We start from the raw sequence: 26,290 nt of genomic DNA on the forward strand, positions 1-26,290 counted from the left end.
TTCTTCCTCCTTCCCCCCAGGTAACATGCAATTAAATAGTGGAATTCCTTGTCCAAGGGTGTTTTAGAGGTAAAAAATATGAACAGGCTCAAGAATGAATCAGGCATTGCTCTATTATGTCTCTGAGGAGCTATTATGTGTGATGGTAATGATGCAACTCAACTTCAGGAAGTTTTTACACAGCTGACTCTGGATGCTGACATGGGATATCATGGAAAGGGATGCTCTTTCTCTGCTATACTTTTTTTTACTGACCTGGTGTAACAGTTTTGTTCTGTTCTGAAGTTCTTTGCTTTTAGACTATATCTAAATCTTGCAGTCTTTTCTGCCTAACATCCCTGCTGTATTTGTTTTCCTTCCTACTCTTCAGTTAAATGCTCATCCTCACTACCATGGAGAATTATTCTTGCTCCAGTCCTAGCTGTCCAGAATCCTCTTACAGAGATTATTTTCAGAATGACAGACTGTCACACTGACCGTATGCTTTTATATCCCTCCTGGCCTCCCTTCTCTGGTGTATGAAATATTAGTAACTTGCTCTAAGTTTCAAGTCCTTCTTCACTGATCTGTATCATACTATTTCTCTTTGTCAAGGTTTTCCTTCACGTTATAACACCAGCCCTGTTGCCCATTTACCATATTTGCAAACTGTGGTAGTTTGGCCTAGGCCTTCCTTGGTGACCAATTTGTAACCAAGGAAGTGCCCGGATTTACCCGGTATTCCCTACGATTTTTACGTAAGCCGGGGTATAAGAAGAAGGGAGGAAAGGCCTTCGCTCTTTTTCCTTCCGGCAGCTTTGGAGGTGCAGGTTTCCCTGCTGTTGAGTCTGTCAGCTTGGAGAGTGAGGCCTGGTAAGGCCTTGTCGACCTTGGGAGGCGGAGGCTGCCGGCAGTCACTCCAGTGTGACTCTCCGTTGTCCCAAGGAGAGTAGTAAGATATTCTTTGCTAATTCTTTTAGTTGATAGACCTTGGGCTACTGATCAGGATATATATATATATATATATATATATAATTTTGGTTTTTGTTCTTCCCTTCCCCTTTCCCTTTTTCCCTGTGAAATTGTATATATATTTCAACTGTACAGAACTGTAATATAAGTGTAAATATATTTATATATATTGCTTTGTCTCTCTCTCATTTTTGGTTCTTTGGGTTTTTTTTTCCCCCTCTTCTCCCTTGGTTTGGTGTGGGGGGGGACTTCTTGTGGTAAAGTTTGGAGACTTGGCAGGGAGCCAGCTCCAAACCATATCAAAGCACATATTTGTTTGATACCTTATGGTTGGATTTGGACTCCGTTGTTACATCACCGTTTGGATTTCTCTCTCTTCCCAAGATGTTCTTACCTGAAATGCCTACAAAAGCATGACACCATCAAGCTACTTCTAACAAGATATTGCTTCTTGTGATGCTAATTGCTGTTGTCTTACTGCTTCTAGTAATTTCTTATCTCTTGTGTGATACTTGCTGTCTAAGATTTTGGGGGCTGCAGACAGGATTTTTGTTCTTTGGCACTAGGTTATATAGTGGATGTGTTAGTACTACAGTTACTGCTGCTAATCTGAGTATTTTGTCTGTGTGTTTGGTTGATCTGGGATGCTGAGTTCCTGTGAGACTAAGTGATTTCTTTTAAGTGTGTTGAGGTGTGAAAAGCTTTTATGAAATTCAGAGGAGATAGGACAAATTAATGACAGAGAAATCCACTCTGTTACTAAATGCACATCTATCTGAGGAAATTCCTGCACTGAAAATGTTTGGAGACTGTGGGTGCATATCATATATACTGTTATTCTTGCTATGCTGTTCCTTGCAGCTACTTTTGGGGATGGTTAGAGATGGGATAAAGGAAACACTGGTCTGACCCAGTACTCCTGTTCTTGTGGTGTTGTGTAGGATGTTTCTGGAAGCTGTAGCAAGTGTCTAGTGATTCTCTCTCTTAGAAAACTGTTGGCCTTGGTTAAGTAGCTTTGGCTACTATTACTTTCAGTGCATTTCATGAACGGATATGAGATGTGTCACAGCTTAATTACACTGCTCCATAAGGTATTTTTGTCTTGTGTTGATATGATTAAGGAAGATCTTATTCGTACTGTATGGACAAGGCACTATACCATATAATGCCTTGCAAAAAGGAAGAGAAAGAAGTGTGCCTGCTTTGAAGAGTTCATAATTTTAATTGCTGTTTATTCTTCATTTCTTGGAAAGGTTTTTCTGTAACATAGTTAATTTTACACTCATATTTGAAGATTTTTTTTTTACTATCAAGCAAAGTGCATATTAAACAAATTGAATTCAGCAAAATTAAATGCTTCAATAATATTTTTGCTTGTTGAAACCCCAATGGCATAAAATTAATTGTGGTGATGACTTGAACATTGCAGTGAACATGTGTGAACTTCAGTGTGTATTACACTTTTAAACCAGGATGCAGACTATGTTTTATATGATAAAAGTAAACACAACTAGTAGTGATGTGGACATTAAATGGCATGTAGTCAAAATATGCATTGATAACTTTTGTCAAAGATTTTTAATATCAGTCCCCATATAATTTCTGTATGTAATTTTTTGAGAAAAATCTGACTTGTAATAACGGTTTTCATAAATATCTAAGTTTTTCTACTCACAGACATAGGTTATCATGTATGTAAATTTAATTAATTATGTACTCAATATTTGAAGTCACATTTTACAGTTGTATCAATGTAGACTTGGCACTATTAGAAAGACTACAGATGTATTGAGGTAGCTGCAGGTATACAATTTCATTTTCCTAAGTTCCTCTAGCTTGAAATAATTCCTCTTGTGTTGATTTACTTAAGGAAAGGGAGGTGAAAGAGAAATTATGGAATGCTGTTCATCAGAAGGTTGGTATCCATACCTAATTGTAGAGTGGCGATCTGATAATTGGGTCTTGAATCAGGAGGAGAGATTTGGAGAGTTCCAGGAGGGAGAATTGAAACTCCGGTAACCACATTTCCTGTCACCTTGAGAGGGAAAATGGATATTGTATTCTAGAAAGTCATTGTACTAATACCTTTGCATAAGCTAAATACAGCTCAGAAGCTTAGAGGAATGTTTTGGAAAGAGAGTGAATGGAAGCTTGATTTCTTCCACAGCAAATTTGGGAGAGTAGGAAACTATGATTTATTTTCAGATTAGAACGTGTATCACAGTCTTGAAAAAGACCTGATTTCATTATACGTGTCATGAGAGGCTTAGACTATGACTTGCTTCAAATCAAAGAATGTCTGAGGTTGTCAGGATCCTTTGGAGATCACCTGGTCCAACCCCCACTGCTGGAGCAAGTCAGCTGGATCAGGTTGTCAAAGTTTTTAATGTCTCCAAGGATGAAGATTCCACAATGTCCTTGACCAACCTGTAGTGTTTGACCACCTCATGACAAAAGAGATTTTTGTAATATTTAATTGGAATCACTTGTATTCCAGCTTGTGTCTTCATCTCTTGCTCTACAACTATACACTTCTGCAAAGGGTATGGCTCCATTCTGTGTAACATTCCACTATATAACTGTAGAGGACTCTCTTTCACGTCCTATGCTTATGGAAAAAGCACAGTTCTCTCAGCCTTTCGTAGTGCATTACATAGTGCAGTACTTTGTGTCTAGATGGCTTTCTGCAATGGCTTGCTCCAATATGTCCCTATATTTCTTGTTCTGGAGAGCTCAAAACTGGACTCGGTACTCCTGATGCAATCTCGCAAGTGTTGGAAAGAGAGAGACACCTACTGCATACATTCTAGTTAATACAGATCAGTATGCTGTTGGCCTTCTTTGATGCAAGGCTGCACACAGATAAGGTCCAGCACAGGCCTGAGACTGAGGTTTCTTGTAGACTAGACCAGCTCTAAAATTGTAGAGCTTTCCTATTGGAAAGCATGATTTTATGCATGTTAGTGTAGGATAGTGAATTTCAATGAGAACTTTGTGACAAAAATGTTAAGGATGGATCAGCAACAGCAGTGATTTCGAGTGGCTGAACAAACCCTTATTAAAAGATACACCATAGCAGATGGTCAGTCTTAACCGTGATTAAGTTTTTTATATGTGATACTAAATATTGTGTTATTGAGTATATTGAGTTTAAGCGATAGAAAGTCACCTGCAGTGAAGCAGTAGGAGTCAATACCTAGGACAGAAAGATTGAGTCAGAGTCTTTTAAAATTTTGGGGATTATAATAGATACTAAAATTGTGGTGGTACCATAGTCCATAGGTAATGAACATCAATTATTTTCTAGAGGACAAAATCACAGAAAGTTACTAATCATGAATCTTTCTGTAAATCCAAAATGGAATTCTGTTTGTTCCTCTACTAGCTAACATTGTGGACAGTTTTAATCAGAAATGGAAGCACACTACAGACATTCTTTATCATGAACGGTTCAGGCTGAATTAAGTGGTTACATATTTTTTTTCCTTTTAATTGTTCACAAGCTGTGACTTGGGCATCAATAGGGCTCCTTCCACTTGAGAATTTTTTATTGTCACTAGATGTATACCTCTAAGTATTCTGGAAGAAACCAAGGAAGTCAGTTCTATATTGCAGGTGATACATAATTTGAGTGAGATTTTCTCACAGGTCCACTGGATCTTGAAAAAGAAGTCCACTGGAAATGGACAGTTAACAGTAGGAAGAAAAGTTGGTATTCCACAAGAAATGGGTGCATGAAAAAACTGCAAATAACTTATAAAAACTCACAAAAGTTGCAGCTGATGACATTTGGTTAGCTATGTCTGACACGTCTCTAAGAGATATGGGATGCTTCAAGAATGGAAAAAAACAGAATTAAATAATAAAAGTTCTCTTCATGGCACAGGAACGTTTTGTATCAATTTGGCTGTATAGAAATGCACAAAATAAAGTGGAGTGGATAAATAATTTTTCTCAACTGGCCTGGACATTAAAAAAGAGCTCCTGTGAACAATCAGCACTTCAAAGCCTGTTTTTTCACCCAGTTTTACATGTCATGTTGATGCTTATTATTGACGTGGAAGCAGAATTATTACAGGAAAATAAATCCTTTTTCTGTGGGAGCAGCAAGCCAGTGGAGAAATGCTTACTGCTCAAAGGGGCAGCACACAGTCTCAAACATTATTTATAAGGGGAGCATTTTGTTCTTGAAGTGGATCATAAGGGATTACACTGGCTGCAGAACATGAAAGACCACTACTCATATAATTAGGTGCTGTTTTACTCTGCAGTCACATTATTTCACTGTTTGGCATAAAACATGTTAAAAAGTATGCATATCTGGTACTTGTTTCCATCCTTACAGTTGAAACACTATGTGTGTGTGTGGGAGGGCAGAGGACTGAAAAGAAAGAAAGAAATTCTCAGGAAAAGCTGACCTTGGTAAATAAGGAAATGTCTTCATGAAGAAGAGACAATGTTTACTGAAGTATTGGGCTGCTTCATTTCTGGAGCAGAGGATCCCAAATGGAATCCCTTAAGTGAAGAGCTACCTTGTATTCATTTATAGAAAAATGGAAATCAGGATTTGTAAAGTGCTGCCTGTTTCTCTGTCAAATCAGTCAGATAGAAGATGGTGGGGGTGGCTAACCAGGCATTACTTGAGGGAGTATAGTGGGACAGAGCGCAAACAGGAGATCAGGCCTCGAACATGCATTGGTGTCCAGCAGCTGGTGCTTTAAGGATCATACTTTTCACTTTGGAAGGTAAAATATACTATAATCAAAATCTGTAATAAGCACCTTTAAAAAGAAAAGAAAATTGGTATGCTTTCTTGCTTTTTATGATTTCATGCTTTTCATGCTTTCCATGACACTTAAATTGGAGGGAGAAGCCTGAACTCTCTTACAGGTGGATGTTGCAGTCCCAGCTCCCTGTTTGTAAACAGATGTGTGTTGTGCAGGGGGCATGCAACATACAACCAGTTTTCATTCATAGAATTATTTTACAACAGAGTGAACTAAAATGGTTGTGCAGTTTCACCTCTGTAGATAACTGCTCTGAACAGGTATTTTTAATTGATCTTCTTAGTGGAATACTAGTGATGGCTTGTTAAACTGAGGCCCAATAGAGTAGCTGCTTTAAAAAAACTTGGTATGGATTTAGTCAAATGTGAAACTGCTTTACAGTATTTAAAATATGTGGAAGCTGAAAACTTTCTGCAAGAAACAACAGATTCATCATTAAAATAGCATGACACAAACTGCTTAATAAAGTCCTAATAAGATATTTGTGTCCTTGTAATAATATCTGATATATACTTCTCTAAACAAGATTGTTTTAAGATCAAATTTTGACAGACACGTTTTTAACAGTGTTTAAAATTTTGTCAAACTTGAAATTTATTGTCCCTGGAGAGCACTTAAAAACTTTTTCTAGCAAACTCCTTGTTAGTATAAAGTAATGGATTCCAAGAGGTGAAATTTGAATATTTAAATCTCATTTTTCCATGGGCCAGCAGCTTTAAAATTCCCCCAAATTGTAAATGCTTAGAATTGATTTTTTACCTCTATGGTGTGATTCAGTAAAAAAAGTAATTGTCACTCTACATTTTTCCACATCAGAATTTTTAAGACAGTGTGATCACCTGCTTTACTGACACAGTAAGGTGTTAATTGATTTTACTTATTTGAGTTCTTATTGAGCTATGGATCATTATTTGTCCATAGAGAGAGCAAAACAATTAATCAAATTAATATAGAGTTAACTTTTCATAAAGTAATACCATTTGTGGAGAACTGAGCTAAAGATGTAATGATAAAGAGATATAACTACCACTCTTGATCAAAGAGAATTTATTAAAAATAATTCACTGGCTGAATTTTTACAAACTAAAGGTGATGAAATTTATGAAGCAGACAAGTCCTACATTTTCAAAAATATGGCTATAATATGTATAAACAAATCTTGTCAATTGTTTACTGTGTTTACTGTGTTTACTGTGAAGTTTTTAATTTCTCAAGTAACTTGCCGCTCAGACACGTTTTCACATATTCAGGTTTTCTGGTTAAGACGAAATAAGTTAAGGTGCATAAATAAATATGTTATACATGCAAAATATACATGCAAAATAAATAAAGACAGTACTTGTGTAAGAGATCCAACTATTAACAACGGCAAAGAAAAGTAGTAGTAGTAGTAGTAAGTCCATCACAAATAATTCCCTTCCCAGGAAGCACAAAGCTTCTCTTAGAGGGTGTGACTGTGAATGGGGAAGTGGTGTGTGGCAGAATGTCCTGTAATGAAGTTGTCAGTGTTTACACTTTTCTTATTGGAAGGGTGTTCATTACTGCTCTGGTGATGAATTTACTACCGTACGATGTAAAATAATTTGGCAGATGTGCTTTATTTAGGTAAATGACTATAAATCAGCCATATATGTTTTTTGAGAACTTAGCTGTGTGGCAGAAATATACTAAAGCTTTTTAGAGCTTTCAGTGGAAAATACTAATTTACAGATTAGAAGAAGAAACTTCAGGCTTTCTGTTGACGGAGAACATTTTGCCTGTGCAGAAATAAAGAGATTGCTGCAGTTAAGTCAGTTAATTTATCTGAACTGATTAAAATAGTGGAAATAATTAAATAGATTAAACAAAAGAAGAGGTTAATATTAAATGACTTATGCTAGAAATTGAAATTAACTCCTGGAATACTTGAATTTCTTATCTGTAACACTACCTAAAAAAAGATTCTAATGACAGTTCTAATGTAAATGAGGTCAAATACTCATATTGTCAGAGGAGGAGTTTATATATATTCACAAAAATAATTGGAGTGGTAAGGCCAACTTGTCAGACATACTGAGAATTCTTAGAAACCAAGGGGTTTGAATGAAAGTCTGGGTGACTCTTAACTAATATTGCACATAGATCAAAATCCAAGCCTATCCAGAGTGATTTGACTTGATCCACTGATACTAAAATGTTGAAGAGAGTAGCAGTATCTAGTGTTCTTCCATTTAAGTGGATTCAGTAGTAATGTCAAAATGATTGAAATTTGCATTTTCCAGGCTTTAGGATCGTACTGGGAGTATCAATGTGGATTAGTCATGAGCTCTCTTTTCTCTAATAGAAAGTACTCAGAAAAAAAAGGTGTAAACTGTGAGTAATTTTCTGCCATTAGTTATATCCAAACAATTCCACTGGTGTTAATGAAGTTGCAGAGTGTAATTGAAAACAGAAATCAGTCCTCTTCTATTGAACTTTAATATATACTCTGAAAATGTTTTTTGGGAGAAATAAATGAGTTCTACCAATAATTCAAGTAAAAGATGGGATTTGCTTTGCTTTAGGTTACAGTCTTGATGGGATGAAGACTTTTTTGCCTCAAAGTTTTGTGATTATTTGATTAATACACTGGTGTTGATTTTCACTTTATCAGTGAGATGCCCCCAAGAAGAAGTGAAATTGAAAAAAATTGATTAATTGCTGCTTATAATTAAACACATAGAAATTAAAAAAGAATTGTATTGATATTTTATTTTATTTTAATGCAGGACTCCTTGGAGACAAGATTAATTGAAAGGAGAAAGAGAAACAAGCCCTTAAGGCTGGATAATATATTACTTTCAATTTCACTTGCTAGTATAAACAGAGCAGATGCTGAAGTTGCTCAAGAAATTGAAACTTGGGTTTGCTGATATGTTTAAGTGAAAATCTTCAGTAAGTCCTAGTCAATAATATTAAAATTGCTAACTGTAGAGAAATTTTACTTTAGAGCAAAAAAATAAATTATGGTCTCTATTGGACAATTATTTGAAGTTGCAGGGTAATATTTTCAAAACAATCAAAATGGTTGAAACCTTAAATTTCATTTTCAGATATGTTTTATCTACAGAAACTTTAATCTCATTGAAAAGCACAAAGATGTGTAGGTGCTTAAGGGCCTGTTTTGAAAAATGGGACGTTGGTTTCCCAATCACTATTTTATTAATTTTTGCCGACTAGCAATAAAATGTCATTTGGGTTGTTTTTTTCCCTAGAAGAAAATGTTGGTAACACAGAAACTCATCCAGTTTTCAGTAGAAGCTGGATTGGGTTTTTTATTTCTGCTTGAAAGGGATACTTTTAAAAGAAATGGGTAAATTCTTTGAAGACGTGAAAACCCGATCCCTAGCATTCAATAGTGAAGGATGTCAGGATTTCACATGTGAACATTTAAAGCCTAATAACAGTATATGTCATATGCAGATACTTCAGGTTGAATTTTAAAATCAGTTCTGTATTATCATGTATTTTTAGACAATGTGACATTCAAAATGCATTGGTGCTCTTCTAAGTGCATGCTGATGCTGTAAGAATGGTCATAGACATCCTCTTCCTGTTATAGAATGTTTGGCCCAGCCTTTTAAATCCTTACATTTCTACTTTAGAATTAATACTTAAGTACAGGGATCCTACTCAGTTAAAGATTTTCAGGATCACTTATATGTTTAACAGTAGTAACATCAAGTTATCCAAAGAACAGTGTCCCTTTAAGATTTATTTGAAACTTAAATAAGCAAAACTAGACAAAATATGAAATGAATGCAGTGCTACAAAATGTAGGAAAAACCAGCTCGAGGATATAACTTTGTATTAAATATTTTTCTTAATTTAGGGTATTTGTATACCTCTGTTTGTCTTGTAATGGTGATTTGTTCTATCCCCACCATTCAGAAGCAAACAGGCAGAAGGCTTTATTTAAGATTTTTTATGTCACCATCTAGTCTTTTCTTTCTATTACTTTAAGTGCATGGCACAAGTTTATTTCTGCTTGTGGCTAGAGGAGTTACTAAATGCCTCCTCAGAAAGCTGGCCTTCCTCTGAGCCAATTGAGACATTCTGTTCTGCCAGCTCCTAGGGTTGGGGAATCGCTCTGCTGGCAAGAGCACCTGGCATTTGTCATGGAGGACATTCCGCTATTGTCTTCCCCAAAAAAAGGGAGAAAGAACCCCTGACAAGCAGTGTAGTATTGAGTAGGTACAGCTTTGTGAAGCTATACCAAAGATTACAGAAGAGGTGGCTTTTCTTTGGTCATGATAGGGGTAAAATAATTGCATTATTTCTACATTCCTAGTTGAATTTTACATTATAATGTGCTTTGGAACATCATTGCTGACCAATTCAGCCCTGTTTCAAAACTCACAAAAGTCAATCAATGGAAAGACCCTCAGTGATCTCAACTGATTTTGAATCACTTAGTCTAACTTCCTTTAAAACTCTTTTTAGTGGTAGTTTTAGTGTGTCTAATATTATTAACTAGGCTTAAAGAATAATAAAATCAAGACATTTTACTTTGATTTTTGTCTGATACAAGTCAGACTACGAGAGTAGTCGCTGTGCTTACTGTGACTTGCTTGTCTGTGAGATGAGTCATTACTTCTCAGAAATCAAGAGTAATTTCTGAAGGTTAGGACAGCAAGATACTTTTCACATCATAAGCATAAGAAAACTGTAAAAAAGTGTACTATCAGATAGGCTAGCAAGTATTTTTGTAGGAATTTCCAAAACATAATCTTTCCAGGTTGTATGTTGACATCATCTTTAGTCGTCATATGACTCTGGATAGATTTTGAAAAATTTTTGAAAAGTTATTAATTCATATTCCCTAAGGAGTTTTATTTAAAAAAGAAAAAGTTTTTATTTTTCATAAAGAGAGAAAGCTGAATTGTTCTAATCCTTAAGTATCCGGCTGATCTCTAGTTATTGATGCTTGGCCCATTCCATAATATCACCATTAATTTTTGTGAATTTCTCAAAGGGTGTCCAGCTTATTTCGCAGGTTTAAAGACTTCTTTCAGTGCTGTATCCTGGGCTCACAGTCCCCTGTCAGTAAGTTTTTCCCTATTTCTGTGGAATGCAAAGGCACATTGCCATGGGCACTATGCACACAGCTAGAGATGATTTTCATTATGAATCTCTTAGCAGCAAGGTTACATGAGGTTACATGAGGCATTATTGCTCCGCTATTACCCTCTCTGTCCCTTCATAATTTCTTTCGATTTGCGCAAAAGATACAGGAATTCCCCAAACACCATTGTATTCGTTAGGGTCACTTTTATATTTTAATCTCTTTGGTGGGAAGGCTTGTGCTTATTTTCATCTTGACATCAGTATATAGAGCCCGATTATTAGTTAGTGTTAAGTACTGTGGCTCCGTTGGCTCCAGTGCTATGCTGTCAATTTACACAAGCTGAGTATCCAGCTGAGTATGTGCAGTGCAGCTAGGAAATCCCATCAGAATTCATTCCAGATTTCCTCTTCTGCTTTTCCTATTATTTTCTCTCCATTGGTATACATGTTTTTATGCCTCAGAAGCAAAAACATTCACTTAGTTTTGGTACTAGAGCCAAAATTTTATATAATGTCTTGCTATTTGTCACCTAAATAAGTCAGTGCCAGGAAGATGCTCAGGTTCTCTTACAAGCTGGCCACTTATATTTAGAACATCTGATTTTTTTTCATCATTTGGAGCCTATCGCAGATGAAATCAATAAGGGTCTTCTTTGATTTCAATGAAAACTAGGTAACACTGCCATTTCTGTAATTCCAAATTGTAAGTAGATAGTGGAAGTCTGTTATATACATTCACATATGTGAGCCTTAAAAACATGATATTGCTATTCCTGACAACTGATAAATGCTTGATATGTAGTAAGATATAGAGAGAATTGTATCAATGCATAGTATGCCTTGAACTTTTATCCATTGCTTTCCTTACTTTTCTTTTTTATTTTTTGTAAACACCTATGGTGCTCTTTGAAAAGTCTGTTTTCTACCTGTGTGGCCCTTAGGTAGGAGCACAGTTTTCACAAAATTCTCTTGACTTTAGCACTCCTAGTGAAACAGCTGCAAATCCTGGGTAAGCATATTTCATTGTTAACCTGAGTTATTAAAAATTTGATAGTGGTATAGAATTTGGTAGTTCCAAAAGACTAACTCCCCCTCTCCCCATGCACAGACACTTTTAATTCAAGAATTCAAGTGTTTTCATAAGATGAGTTTTGCTCGTATTAACTGGAACATGTCCATCACTATTTTTGATCTCTTTGCTTTGAAGACTAAGACAGAAAGACTCTAGTCCTATTTATATTGGCGAATCATTTAAACCTATTTATAAGGAGAATCATGAATATAGTTTCCCCTTTTCTTGGGATAAACACTAGCATGCCCTAGAAGGAGCAGGAAGGGCCAGCCAGAACACGTGTATGCCATGCATTCAGAGCCTGAGTAATGTCATCCTATGCTGACTTCAGCGTTTCTTTCTTTAAGCACACTTGCAAGGCAGTTGGCCAAGGGTAGTTTCAGGTAGGCAGATAGAGACAACTGAGAAACAGATCGATTGTTTCCTTTTCTATGAAGAAGTTAAAAAAAAATTCTAATAGAGAATCACTTAGAAAATAGCAAGGCTGCAGTTATTAAAAATAACAAAAGTTAAATTTAGATGTTAAGTGAAAATTCTGTTAGTCATAGAACTAACAAGGTTATCCTCATCATTGCAGGATTTTGAGAAGGAAAAGGGATGTTATTTTAGTTTGTTTTGCTTCCTTTGCCTTCACACATTGTGAAGCCCCTGACCAGGACTGACCATTATATGCCTTTTTATTGGCAGCACACTAAAGCCTAGAGCTTGATTATCTTTGGGTACTCCCAGATTGTAAATTATTTGTGAAATAAGGATAAAAAAGGAAAGCAAACTTATGAATGACTGGCTGTAAATTGAGGTCTAAATTCAGATAGAATGAGTTGTTCATTTTAAAGTTACAGGGAGTTGACTGGTTTGGCAGAAATTTTGCTAGGAAGTGGTTTTGGATTTTGGTTAACTTCTATGGGAGTTGCAAGGCATTGGAACTGGGCGTTCCTTGAAATGCAAATTTTTGCCGGGGGTTTTTGAGCATGGCCATGGAAACTGAGAAGGCTTAGGTACTCCTTGGCATTTCCCACCGCTTTTTGTGGAACTCCGCAATTAAGGGCCCATCAATCTGGAGTGGCTGATTCGAGAAACAGAGGGTTCTTTTTTAAGTGGAAATATGCTTTCTCTGACTCAGATCTACCCTCTGGATCTCATTCTGAGTTGTCTGGAGTGTCAAATTTAGTTAATTGTATATTCCTGGTGAGTAGAAAAACTGAAAAAACCTCTTTATTTTGGTTTGTTGCTTTGTATTTTCTGAAGCTTGGATGGTTTTGTCTTGAACTCCAAGAAGGCCATTGTAAAAGTCGAATCAGTAGCTTGAAAAATGTGAGTTATTGTTGACTGACGAGATCGAGTTCAGCATAAACAATTGGTCTGAAGGGAAGATATGATTCACAGAAACCAAATTTACATGTTAAAAAAAATCCGACAAACAGTGTATGGATTTGATTGAGCTTTACCTCAGTTAAAAAATAATGAAGAGCTGCATGTTAAATTTTATACAATGTCATGAATAATAATACTGAATCCAGTGTCATTAAATTGTATTTTTTTTGTTTCTTGTCTGCTATAACAATTTCAGCAAAGCAAAATTCGTGTGAAAGTATGAATAAAATTCAGGGAGTAGCATCAAGGACTTCTGAGCTCAAGAAACTGAGTTTGGCAGTGCTAATTTGTATTAAAGTTGTTGTTGCATGACAGCAGGAAAAAGATTTAATGCTTGCCACCTGAATCAAGCCATGGAACATTGGTTTCTATAACTGCCATGAATTTGAATCAAGGCCAATATCTCTAAATTTGAAATAAACTGATACTCTGTCTTGAAAGAAGATACAGGCCACTTATGTTATGGAAGGTATTTAGAAAATATATTTCAATTTAATTTTCAGCAGTATATATCTTTCAAATTTTTAGGCGCTTTAGCACTGTCCTTTTTGGCTTTTTCTATATTCCAGGAAGTATGTAGCCTTTCAGCCATTTATTTATCAACATCCACTCTTGAACTAATACTGATTTGCACAAAACCACAGATGCTGGTTTTACTCCCATTATCACTATGCAGCTGTTTACCTTAATCTGAAAGTCATTTTTCTTTTGTATATAACTGCATTAATGGAGAAAATCAGATTTCAAGCCAAGTAGTTGCACTATGAAGCTTTAAAATCATCAGATACAAAGCTTGTACCATGAGCCTAAGTTAACAACATTGCCTTTACAATAGCATCTAGCATGATTATACCTTTCTAAAGGATTCCTGAATGCTTTACAACAAGCAGTTCAAATTTAGGATTTCTTTCTTTCTCTTCAGAAAGTAGGCAAGAGCTATATGGAATGTTTCGTGTGTGTGGACTGTCTTTGAATCTCCTTATAAATACTGCACATTTACCCATAGACATTATTTATCATTTTAACAAGAATAATTTGAATATTTAGCCACTATCTGGGAGTGGTGAAACAAACTCCTTCATTTTTAAATGTAAATTAAATTTTGAACATCCTACCAGGACTGAGTGCACAAGATCATGTGAAGTTTCAGAACTAAGTAGCAACACTTGAACCCAGCTGCTTGCTTTCTACACATGCCCTCTTATGAGTAGTTTCTGTTTTTCACTGAGTACAGAAGGTCCTGGTAATTGATCCATTATGTGTGAATAACTTAATCCACCATTGTAATTTAGCTATCTAGATTGAAATGTAGCAGCTGTTTCATAGCACATAGGAGCAATACGCAAAAATCTTGTGATGGAAGGGGAAAAAGGTATGGTATGCATATGGAAGTGCCCAGGAAACTTGTAGAGGTAGAAGGCAGCTATTCCGGTAAAATTATTTGATGTCTTTGTTGTCATATAACATACTTTCTGGGGTTGTCTTTCATGTCCCTGGTGAAGCCCTGAGGATATACTCCATTTCAACCCTGTTTTTAACCTTTCTCTGTGCTCAAAGACACAGCCTTCTTGGTGAGGAGGATGAGATTCTCTTCAAAGCTGAACAGTGCTGCTCCTTAATCGGCTGAAGTGGTGTTTGCATGATAACAAGAGGTACTACTCTCACCCCAGGTTGTGCCAGTTTGGGAAGCTACAGAGAGGCTGGAAATGTAATCCAGATGGTGTGGTAATACAGACCATTACCTTTAGGCAAGCAGGTCTAGCTACAGTCAATACTTGAAATTTAAAGTGATTTTAAAAATGCATTCAATTTGAAATGCCCCAAGGTTCCTATCATTTGTGAAGCTGCATCTCTTTCAGAATATTATGAACACATTGAATTTCTGCTCCTGGTGAATATATAATAAATATGAAGAATGATAAACTTTAGGGGTGAGTAGTGGTAGAAGAAAATAAAGAAGAACTTGCACTGCCTAGTGCTGTCATTTAAGTGGCTACATAGCACTGAGGCTGGGGACAACTGTTATTATTGAGCTTATGCCAGATACCTCATGAAACAAAAATACATAGTAATTTAGCATTCTCCTTTTTTGTTTTAAAGGGTGTGGGCGGTAAACGTCCTTTTCAGTATTGTCTTTCTGGTGGGGATGAAAGCTGTTCTGCAGTATTTTTCATGGTTACATGTCTGTGTTTGTCTAGTAGTCTTTCTTTTCTTTACGCACTTGCTGTCTTTTGCATATAGTTCTAGTTCATTCCAGTGAGGTGCAACATTTAAAATTGTATATAGTATATTTTCCCAAAACATATATGTACACAATATTATTGCTTAACTGTGTACTGTGTACTCCCTTCTAGTATCAAATGTCTGTATTATACACTGCATTTAAATTTTAAATCTTAAATAATTTTAAGAAAGCTGAATGATTAAAAGACAAAAGAGTCTATTTTTCTATTTATGCTACTTTGTTTGGTTTTTTTTCCTCCACAGCAACTCAAAGCATGCAGAAACACTACCCTGTTTAGCCTTCATCTGTTCAGCAATCCTGCCTGCAGTTGAGAATCTTACATTATTTTCACATTTAAAACTCTTGATTGGACTGCTCCTCTGAAGTTTTTTAGCATGATTTCCTTCAGAAGCAGTTCTGCTTTTTTTTTCCTTTTATACTTTAATGCTCTTCAATAAGCACATGGCACAATACTTGTGATGGACAACAGTCTAACAGTGTGCATTCAGTGCATGCTGTTGATTTTTAAAGCAAAGTCTTATCTTAAAAAAATCTGTTATCACAAAGCAGCTGATTGTCTTTCCTGGGATAATTTAATTTATTTTGTAGAATCAAAGAGGGGAAGGAGTAAGTGAAAAGGGGCTTTTCTTGGCTGCCAGTGCCACAAGTTCAACCTGGAATTTGAGTCTACCTATATTCTTTCTGGTTCATGGATCACCAACAATGAGGATGCTACAGTTGGCACTTAGCTACCAATTCTGCTGATGCATGAGCCAGAAGAGAACCCAGTGTACTCTCCCTGGCTGTGCTGACTCTGTAAAAGAAAAATTAAAACTGGAAAAACATTTTTTCCTATTAGAGCATTTATGATTATTCCCAGCAACTGTAATAAAATCATACCATGTTTAAAGAAATTTTTTAATATTTTTCCTTTTAAGTGGTGCTATCACATTTGTTCCCATCATTAGTACATTGGAAAAGTGTATTAAAGTAATAGATATTGTTATCCTGTGGTGCATTGGAAAGAGTGTGGCCTGCAGGTTGACAGAGGTAATCCTCCCCCTGTATTCAGCGATAGGGAGTCCACATTTGGAGTAGTATGTCCACTTCTGGGCTCCTCAGTACAAGAAAGATAAGGAGCTACTGGAGAGGGTCCAGCAGAGGGCCACAAAGATGGTTAGGAGTCTAGAGCCTCTCTCTTTTGAAGGGAGACTGCGGGAACTGGGACTGTTCAGTCTGGAGAAGAGAAGACTGAGAGGGGAATCTCATTAATGCATATAAATATCTCAAAGGTAGGTGTCAAGACGATGGTAGCAGACTCTTTTCAGTGATGTCCGGTGACAGGACAAGGAGCAGTGGCCATAAACTAAAACACAAGAAGTTCCATCTCAACATGAAGAAGAACTTCTTTATATTGAGGGTGGCAGAGCACTGAAACAGGCTCCCCAGGGGGGCATCTGGACATGTTCCTGTGTAACCTGCTCTAGGTGACTCTTCCTTGGCAGGGGGGTTGGACTAGTTGATCTCCAGAGGTCCTTTCCAACTCTAACAGTTCTGTGATGTAGCTTGATATGCTAGTAAAGATCTGTTGGGAGCAGGTTTCCCTTCTTTCCACAGAAAAAGACTTGGATCCCAGTTCCAAATTACACATAAAAAGACAAGGTTTTCCCAAGTCCTACCTCTGGCAGAATGTGTTCTTGAGATATTTCTACAGAAAAGATAATAGAAACCAGGCTTTTCCTGCATTAACATTGCAGTTTTTGACAACTATGTGGCATTTGTCTACTTGAAATATGGCATGTTTTTGGCAGAATATGTTGCAGCCAGTGTATTTATTGGTAGGTATGCAGGAAAAAAAGGGGGTGTGTTTATTATGAATGGTAAGGTAACATTTTTTCTTCTGTGTATTATTTATTATACATATATATGTAAATGACCAACAGCTCAGTACAGTAATAACATCCAATAACACACACAACTTAATGTGTTTCTATTTCTATATTTACAGAACACAGAAGTTTACATTACTTGTGTGTTGTTACTTGAGATGGCAACAACAGTTGGAACTTCACAGTTCAAACAGGCTGTGTACATATATATGTGCGTATGTAGTATATACTTCTATATTGATAACACGTGATACTTTCCCTGGTGCAATGATGTCTTTGTTGAGGCTGATATTAGATATCTAATTAGATATTAGGAGTTATCTAGTTAGATATTAGGAGTTATCTAGTTAGATATTAGGAAAGGGTTCTTCATCCAGAAAGTGGTTGGACGTTGGAACAGACTCCCCAGGGAAGTGGTCACAGCACCAAGTCTGCCAGAGTTCAAGAAGCATTTAGACAACACTCTCGGGGACATGGTGTGATCCTTGGGGTGGTCTAGTGAAAGACCAGGAGTTGGACTTCGATGGTCCCTGTGGGTCCCTTCCAACTCAGGATATTCTATGATTCTTTGATTCTATGATTCTGAGTATATAAACATCTTTAAAAAAAAGAGCATTTTTAAAAGTGCTTGCAAAATGCTTTCTTTTCCTTCTCTAATTATAGCTTGGTGGAATGCTCCAGCAGACTAGCATATGATGATACAAAATTTTTATTAATTATAATTTCATCAGTTATCTTAGAATTACCAAGCTTTGCTTCTTGTAAGATTTCCTGTTCCTGAATCACGTTGATGATACTTTTAAGCAATTTTACCTTATTATGCCTTCCCTTTATGTCTAGACCTCTAAGATAGCTGAGGTAGTAAAGACAGAGTCACATTCAGCATAAAGTACAGTTTCATACAGTGAGAATTCAGAGTATTTGCAGAAACAAAAGTTATTGCCAGTACTTGTATTTATTCTGTTGAGACCTTTTCATGCTTCCTTTCTTCTGTAGTTGATTTGTCCATTTCATGTGTTTAATTGGAGTGATGATACATAATAAACACCTTAAAAATACAACCTACCGGGCTGTGGTGTGGAAATGCATGTCTTTGAGACAGATATTATTTCATATATGTAAGGTGCAGAAGTGAATGAGGGGTGTATTTATGTTTTACACCTTAGCCAAATAGTGGAATTCTCTGTGATGTAACCTATTTAGTTGCAGAAACTCTTCTGTGTAGCTGCCCTGCAGTGCTGAAAGCAAGTTATGAATGCTGTACTGTTTAAGAGCAGAAAGGTTTGCCTGGAAGAGAGCGGTACGCCTGGGCCCCCTGCTATTGAGAAGATGCCAGTCAGAAATGAAAACGTCTTTCATGAAACTATAGCGAACTTCCCTGTGATACAGTACAATAATGCAAGGAATTTTTAGTCAAAACCTGTAAAAATATATATAATACCTTGAATGTGGCAAAGAAGTACTAGCTTTTAAGGAACTATTTTAAGAGGTCACTGCCAAAAATATGTGTGGTTTTAATACCATTTTGGAAGTGACAGGATTGAGAGTTTAAGCCTTCCCCTCCTCCCCCCCCCCAACCTCCCCAACCCCCCCACCCTTTGAGATCTCCAGTTTCTTTTGCCTTTTGGTTACAACTACAAAAGATGTCTTCTGAGAAAAATGCTTTCTGCATGACATCAGAATAAAGGAATGTTCCACACTATTCAGCATGCTTAAAAGTATTGGTTGACTGAAATAACATTACATCTAAAATTCATGCTAAACAGAAAGCCAGTTAAGGGAGAAAACAGAGCAAATCATGTTTCTGAAAACTTTTATCTTTAAGAAATATTGATTTATTGGATTTTATAGAAATGTTTTCTTTAAAATAATAAAATTATGCTCTGTGTAACAGAACAGTAAAATAAGAAAGCTGTTGTATTGTTGTGTGCTGGAATGCATGTAGCCACAGTTAAAGACTGAGACATTTGGAATCAGAATATAAAAACTACATACATATAGAAAAGTTAGGACATTACTATAGATAGAAGAAAGCTGTGGCAAATATATTTGCTTTGTGCAAAAAGCGTCAGGTTTTTTTCATCGTCAGTCATTACTTTTTATTTTGTCTGACCTCAATTTAGTTTTCATATAGTATTGATAACAAAAATAATTATTTTCACAACTTATGCATTTATAGAAGTGTTTATTTTTCTTGAGCAATAACAAATACATTATTGCTTGGACAGTAGCCTTTACAATATTCTTTGGCATAGCATAATTTTCATTGGTGCTTGGGATAGTCAAAGAAAGAATTTGAAAAATGTTAAAAATAGCAAAAGAAAAAGGCAAAGCTTAAGGAAATATCTTCTAAACAAAAAAGTATAATAAACAGTAGTGACATTAGTAACTGTTTTGAATTAAGAGTTGTATCAGTTATAAATATAGGGACCCCATTGTCCAGAATTATGAAACTTTAAATTTTATTACTGCTTGTAGTGTTAATGAATAATTTCTCTTTGCAGATCAATAGATCTCTTATTGCAGAGAAAAGGAGGCTTAAGATGCATTTCAGTTCACAGGTGAGAAGGAAAACTTAAGTTCACACGATCAGATATAAATGCTCTCATATCAAAACATTGGTGTGTTGCTGTGAAAACCTGCATGGACTTCTGGGCAGAATAGTGGTCCAAACCCTGGCCTTGAGAGTGTGTGGTGGCAGGAATTTCACAAATGCAGATGTCAGCCATATCCTTCACTGGAGGCATGGAAGACTGGAAGCTGGGAGAGCTGCCAGGCCCCATCGTCAGTGAGACTTTTTTGCAGTGCAGCTGTGCTATGTGGGTATGGGCCATATGCTGCAGGTGTCATCTAGGTTTTGGTGTTGATTATGAGTCCCATAAATGTAGATTTCTATTTAATAAATTAAAACAACATTAGAGTCTGTGATCTAAGCAGAAAAATGAGAACACATCCCTGAAGTGGCAGCATTAACTCAAAGGAGAGCAAGCATGGCTGCTGTAGCAGTAGGCTGGGGGGAGGCACTTCCATCCCCTCCTGGGATTATGGTGCCTACTCTGGACCTTTCTTACACAGCACCCTTGGAGTAGGAGCCCAGGTGAGCTGGGGGAGAGCTGAACCAAGGTGTCCAACAACCTAACAGCCAAGCTGCAGCACTGAAGGGGAACCAGGAAATTACAGATTTTTTTCAGATATGCAAGTTTCCATGTAGGTTTGCCTAGTTCTGTAGAGCAAACATTTGTGTGAAAGAGAGTGTTTTTACAAAGCTTGTGGAAGAAAAAGGAGGAGGAGAGAGAATTGCCTGATAAGGTTTGCTACAATATTACTGACTCTCATCTAATTATGAGTTAATGAGACTCAATGTTTTACTTGAAATCCCCTGCTATCCTGTGCTTGTGCTTTTTTCTTTTAGTCAAAATCTTTAACGAAACTCTGAAAACCTTATAGGCTCAAAACCAAGAAGACTTATACCTTGAAATTTACTGTTATTATCAGTATTTTATTATTTTTATTACACATCATGAGGCTTTTATTGCTGCAGTTGTCAGCCCTTCTACACTGGGTACCTATTTAATGAATTCATGCAATGTCTCACACCAAATGAGACACCACCCGTTTTCGCCTCTGACAGCATAAGAAGCAAAACAGAGAAGGGGCCGTAATGTCCTCTGTCTGGACTCTCTGCAGCAAGTCACATCTGTACAATAGAATATTTCAGATGAAGAAGTTTTGCTGTATGTTTTCTTTTCACCATAATCTGAATGAATAATGAAGTTGCGTTTGATACACAGAGTTATTTGGGGAGATACCTAGAATATACCTGAGGTAAAAAAAAACATGAAAAGAATTAGATTATTAGCTTTAAGTTTGCATATTGAAAATAAATACTAAGGTTGTGAGGATGGAACCATCAGGCAGACAGCAGGTGGGCCAAGCAGCAGGAGGGAAATGATACTTACTGCACCTGCTCTGCACAATCAAAAAAAACCCAACAAAAAACCGGGTAATTTCTGCATGAGACCTACTTTTATTCTGTTATTTTATTTCTGTGTTTTCTTAGTTCATCTTAAATTATTTAAGAGGGAGATCTGGAGATTTAAAACTCCTTTATGCTATGTAGGTTTCTATATGTACATGTGTTCTTATATGTATCACTGTGCTACCTGAACTGTAGTGTGGTGCTAAAATGGTAATAAACACCTTTTTTATTGTCCTCATGGAGATAGTCCACTACTATTATTCCCATTTTACAAGTGAACAAAAACAAAGCACAGAAAAAGGTGAGCATCAATTCATGATCTAACTGTAAACATAATTTATGAGTTATAGCTCAATTGTGTAGAGGATGGAGCTAGTGCATAAAAATGGCTTTAGTTTCCTTTAGCTCTCTTGCATCTCTGCTTCTTCAGTAACCCTGTAGTTCATTGAAGAATTTGCTGTCTGGTCTAATTTTAGTCAGATTTTAAACAGCTGCAGGGGTCAGAAAGTACATCATATGTCAGTGTGGCAAAGGAAGTTACTAAGCCTGGCCTTATTTTTCTTATGCACCAAGCATTAGAGAAGACAACAGCACTCAAGCTCTAGGTTGGGTATGTGGTGCAATAGGATCAGTTTACAACTAGTCAAAGCAAGATTACCCAACTAAGTCATTATTAGGGCCATTGTATAGGGAACACCTGTTGTAAAGCAGATGGATTCTACCAGTAGGTTTGGCTTCAAACTGCTGGCTTCCAGAGCTGACTGTGAACTATTAGGGGATGTTTCTAGAGAGATGGTTGATCTAAAAAATGCATGCAGGATTTGGATGTTTGGTGTTCCTGTCTTCCACTCTTTAGTCTGCCAGGACTTGTTCCAAATGACTGTAGGTAGGTCACTTTGCTTTATTTCTCTCTGCTTCCTCCTTGGTGGAATTTTCCCTTATTGCTTAACACTGAGGCTACAAATATTAATTGTGTAGTGCTTTGCTTTGACCATCTGAATTTTCATAAAATATAGTGATGGTCTGTCTTTTTACACTGTGATTTCTTCCTTAGAATTCCTTTGCTACAGAATATGGCACATGCAGAAATTTTTAATTTGACATTAGAGCTAAGGTGTGGGGAGTAAAGCGTGTTGAATAAATTAGGAAGGGTGAGAATTCACTGTCTAGTATGTCTCCTGGTGATTGAGGAACGTGTATTTCTGCCTTCAGAAGTTGGATACTATTAAAAAATCCAATAACACCCATTTGAGAGTTAAGCAGTTTGTGATACTTGATAAAAATTGTTTCTTAATAGGAGGAATTTTGCAGTTTAAAGGCCCAGTTCTGCAAACAAATACTCCAAGATGCAGTCTGTAATTACAGTGTGAGAAGTCTAATTACTAGCAAACAAAGGCTTCATGAAAGTAAGTGCTATGACTAGTTATAAGAATAGCAGGACTGTAGGGTTATAGGACTAGAGTAGGACTAGAGTTGAGTTATATACAGTAGGAATTATTTCATTCCTCTAGTGACTAATGAAGATGTTTTTCATTGGCTACCAGTGATTGAGGATTTCACTATGATAAAATTTACCTTGACTAAAAATCCTGTTTATCAAGGCTTGTACTTGATCATAAATCTTTATAAGTAGTGTAGGTGATATTTTTCTGGTTTATACTTGTCTCATTCTGAAAGAGTTGAAGAATTGCTGAAGAACTTACCATGGCTAAAGATAGTAAACACACTGTTATCTGAGAACTATAACATTCTCAAACAGGAGAATCAACTACTTCTTTTAAAGGCAGTACAGAAACTATCAGTTTAGCAGCAAACTACAGGTGGCTTCAAAAGAGAATTATAGGTAGCTTGATTGAGTAGATTAACTAGATACTGTATTATTCTTTAAATGAGAACTCCCATAGTTTTTCTTCCAGGTGTGCAAAGTACATTTCATATGGTTGTTCAATCGTTGCATGCATATTGGTGGAAGAGCCCATTCTGCCTGAAAAAGGTGGTTCATATTCACCTTAAGGGAGTTCTTTATGAAATGGACTGCATAAATAACTGTTTTTTTGAGGAAGATCCCCTTTATCTCCCAAGTGTACTGTATGTTTAACTAAGCTATCATTGTCATTCGGATTAGTTGATATGCCAATCCCAATATTTGAAAGACAAGCTGAACATTGTGTCCATAGAAAGAAAGCATTAAACAAATTCTATGCAAATAACATTTTATACTTGTTTTTGAAGAAAGTTTCATATTAGATTGCAAAGCCATTACCAATACATTCATTCTTTTAGGCAGATTAACAGCAATCCTCTAATGTTAAATTCGGACAAGAAAGTAATTACAACAAGATGTTTAGAAATTTGTTCCTTTTATCAGTTATTTATAACTGTAAAACAGCTTTGCATCTTGAAATATAGCAAGCGGGAGCAGAAAAAAAAAGGTGAGCTTTTTATTATTTTTCCCAAATGAAAAATAAATATGTCATTGAGTAGGTATAAAACCTTTGTTGCACAGCATACAGTAGTGTAGTTACAAAAGACAGACAGGTTACTGCAGATGGGCTGTTGTTTGGCGCTTTTGAACTTGAGCAAGGGGAGATTTCCCTTTGGTATAGATTCTCTTGCACAAGCTGACAATCGTTATGTTCAAGTGTAAAGAAAGTGTAGCTGCCTTAACTTTAGTTATTGATTGCTTGTGAAGTTCTAATCACTGAGTCAGCTGAAGATGATGTCCTATTTCTTCACGGGTCAGGTGCAGTGCCGGTAATCAGAATGAAAGCTTCTGTAACCTGTTCTGCTTTCTAAGATGCCTTATTTGTGAGTTAGAAAAGGATGAGAACATGGGCCCAAAACTGGCAGTGAAGTATTTTGGGGGTTGGGGGTTGGATTTTGGTGTTTTTTGGTGTGTTTTGGTGTTGGGATTTTGTTGTGTTTTTTTTTTTCTCATTTGTTTGGGGTTTTTAATTGTTGTTGTTTGGGGTTTTGTTGTTGTTTTCTGGGATAATCCAGATTCTAGCCTGTGTGTATGTGATTTTGCCTATTGGCTCAGGTATTCTAACTGCCTCTGAAAATAAGATTAAGTCATATCCTGCTGCACCTAAATACCAATTTGCATGTCCTGGTCCTTAAGTAATCTCTCCCTCAGAACTTGTCATGAAACTATATGTACATATTTTGTAGATATTTGTTTTTTAAACACTTGACCTTATAGGATTTGTGTTCTGAATGGCCTTGGAAATATATGTCTTTATTTTCTCTTAGCTGTATTAAGTCTTTATAACTTAAATGATCTTTATTCTCTTTTTGAAAATATGTATATTTCTGTTGGCATTATTTTATCTGTTAAAAAAACTCAGTTTACATACTGCAAAATAAGGTTGATCTTTTTAACATATTATATTTAAAAAAAAAAAGGCTATCGTGACACTTTGGATTCCTTTAAAACAGACAGTGATTCCCACCTCTGAGACTGTAAATCTTCAGGTTTCTGACAGGTCACAAGCACAGCCACATAGTGTTTATAAACCTATAGCTTTTAAGAGTATCACACAAGCTGCAGACCACTGATCCCTGCAGAACTACGAAGCTAAGATGTTCTGTTCGGTGGTTCTGTCATTGGTATTTCAATGCATCATCCTTGTAAATTCATCTCATCATTTGAAATCCTTGTACAGTTTAGGTGCAAGGACTGATAATAAGACTTTTTGTATTTTATAACAAAGGCATCTGAGGAAAGATGGAGAAAGTAATTGCTTCTTTTTGGGTTGTCATCAAAATACATGAGACTATAGCTGAAAGAGAAGTCTGGTTGCTATCTGTGCTACACTCTGAGGACTAAGTGCTTTCCATCTCACACAATAGTAATGACAAGTAATTGAGGAGCTCTGCAGGATACAGAGAAAGTTTTAATTTGTGCGTTCTGAAGACTGATGAAAAGACACATCATATCTTCCTTTGGTTTGATACTGTGACCAAGCATAGGCTTTCTGCTTGCTGTATGTCCGTAAAGTTACCCTTCTGGAAAGGAGGATGCTCTTGCTTCTTATTTCTTCAGCCAGCCTTTCCTGATGCTTTTCTGCTCCATTTGCCAATGTTGACAAAAGCCATTGCAGGTACTGGGTTGAACTGGTTTGTTTTGTGCTATATACCATAGGTTAGTAATTCTTATAGTAATAGTAATTCTTATATCCATAAGCATCATTTGGGTGGGGGGAAGTTACTTTTACTCTTTAATAACATGTCATACTGATGTTTATGGTATAACATTATGAAAGTCGTCTAATAGTTACTTGTGGGTCATATTAGCCTTCAACCAAAAAAAGATAATAATATACATGCTTTAACTCTAATCCAGTGAATAATTTCATTGATTCCAATGCACTGCTCACCTACTAAAAAGTAAAAGTGTTTAAGTGCTTTTCCAGACTGAAGTCTTTATCAGTAGCCTGCATATTATATATGGGTATTGTTCAGATACACAGGATATTCATGTGGTGAATTATTCCTTTATATTTGATAGGATTGAGTAGTATTTTTGTATCTATCTGCTCTATTCATTTTTCAGTTAATGACATTCATCTTGTCTATCTGTGGCATTTTTAATGTGCCCATCACCAGAGTATCTGCCTGTCTCTTCCGCAAAATAAATGTCTCTCAAGAAGAGATAGAAGCAGTAATGCATGTGTAATTATTAAAAAAAAAAAAGTATTACTGAGATGTAGTAGCCTCTCTTCCCCCACTCCAATACTTATTTTTCCTAGTGACAAAATCTGCAAGCACTGAGCAACAAGTTTATCAATTTGAACAGGCCAACTGCTCAACTAAATGTATGTGAAACTTAACAAATCCCTTGGGGAAGCTGACTGTATGAATTTCCAAGTCTGTGTTGAGTTACTGAGGTGCGACATGGTGGATTGAACTTAATGCCTTAGGCAAGCA

At 36.3% G+C, this 26,290-nt stretch overlaps 1 protein-coding gene across 8 annotated transcripts in view; it reads left to right on the forward strand.

The window, feature by feature from the left end:
- Nucleotides 1-26,290, forward strand: part of NPAS3 (neuronal PAS domain protein 3) — a 621,722-nt gene that overhangs the window by 17,359 nt on the left and 578,073 nt on the right. The window contains exon 2 of one of the 8 annotated variants that reach the window (XM_027670472.1): nt 19,887-19,943. The exons of the other annotated variants lie outside the window; for them this stretch is intronic. Coding sequence (XP_027526273.1) covers nt 19,887-19,943 — 57 coding nt within the window. The remainder of the gene's footprint in view (nt 1-19,886; nt 19,944-26,290) is intronic. 8 annotated transcript variants of the gene reach the window in all.

This window comes from Neopelma chrysocephalum, unplaced genomic scaffold (genome assembly GCF_003984885.1).
Source record: "Neopelma chrysocephalum unplaced genomic scaffold, ASM398488v2 Primary Assembly neopelma1_24, whole genome shotgun sequence".
Taxonomy (NCBI): Eukaryota; Metazoa; Chordata; class Aves; order Passeriformes; family Pipridae; genus Neopelma; species Neopelma chrysocephalum.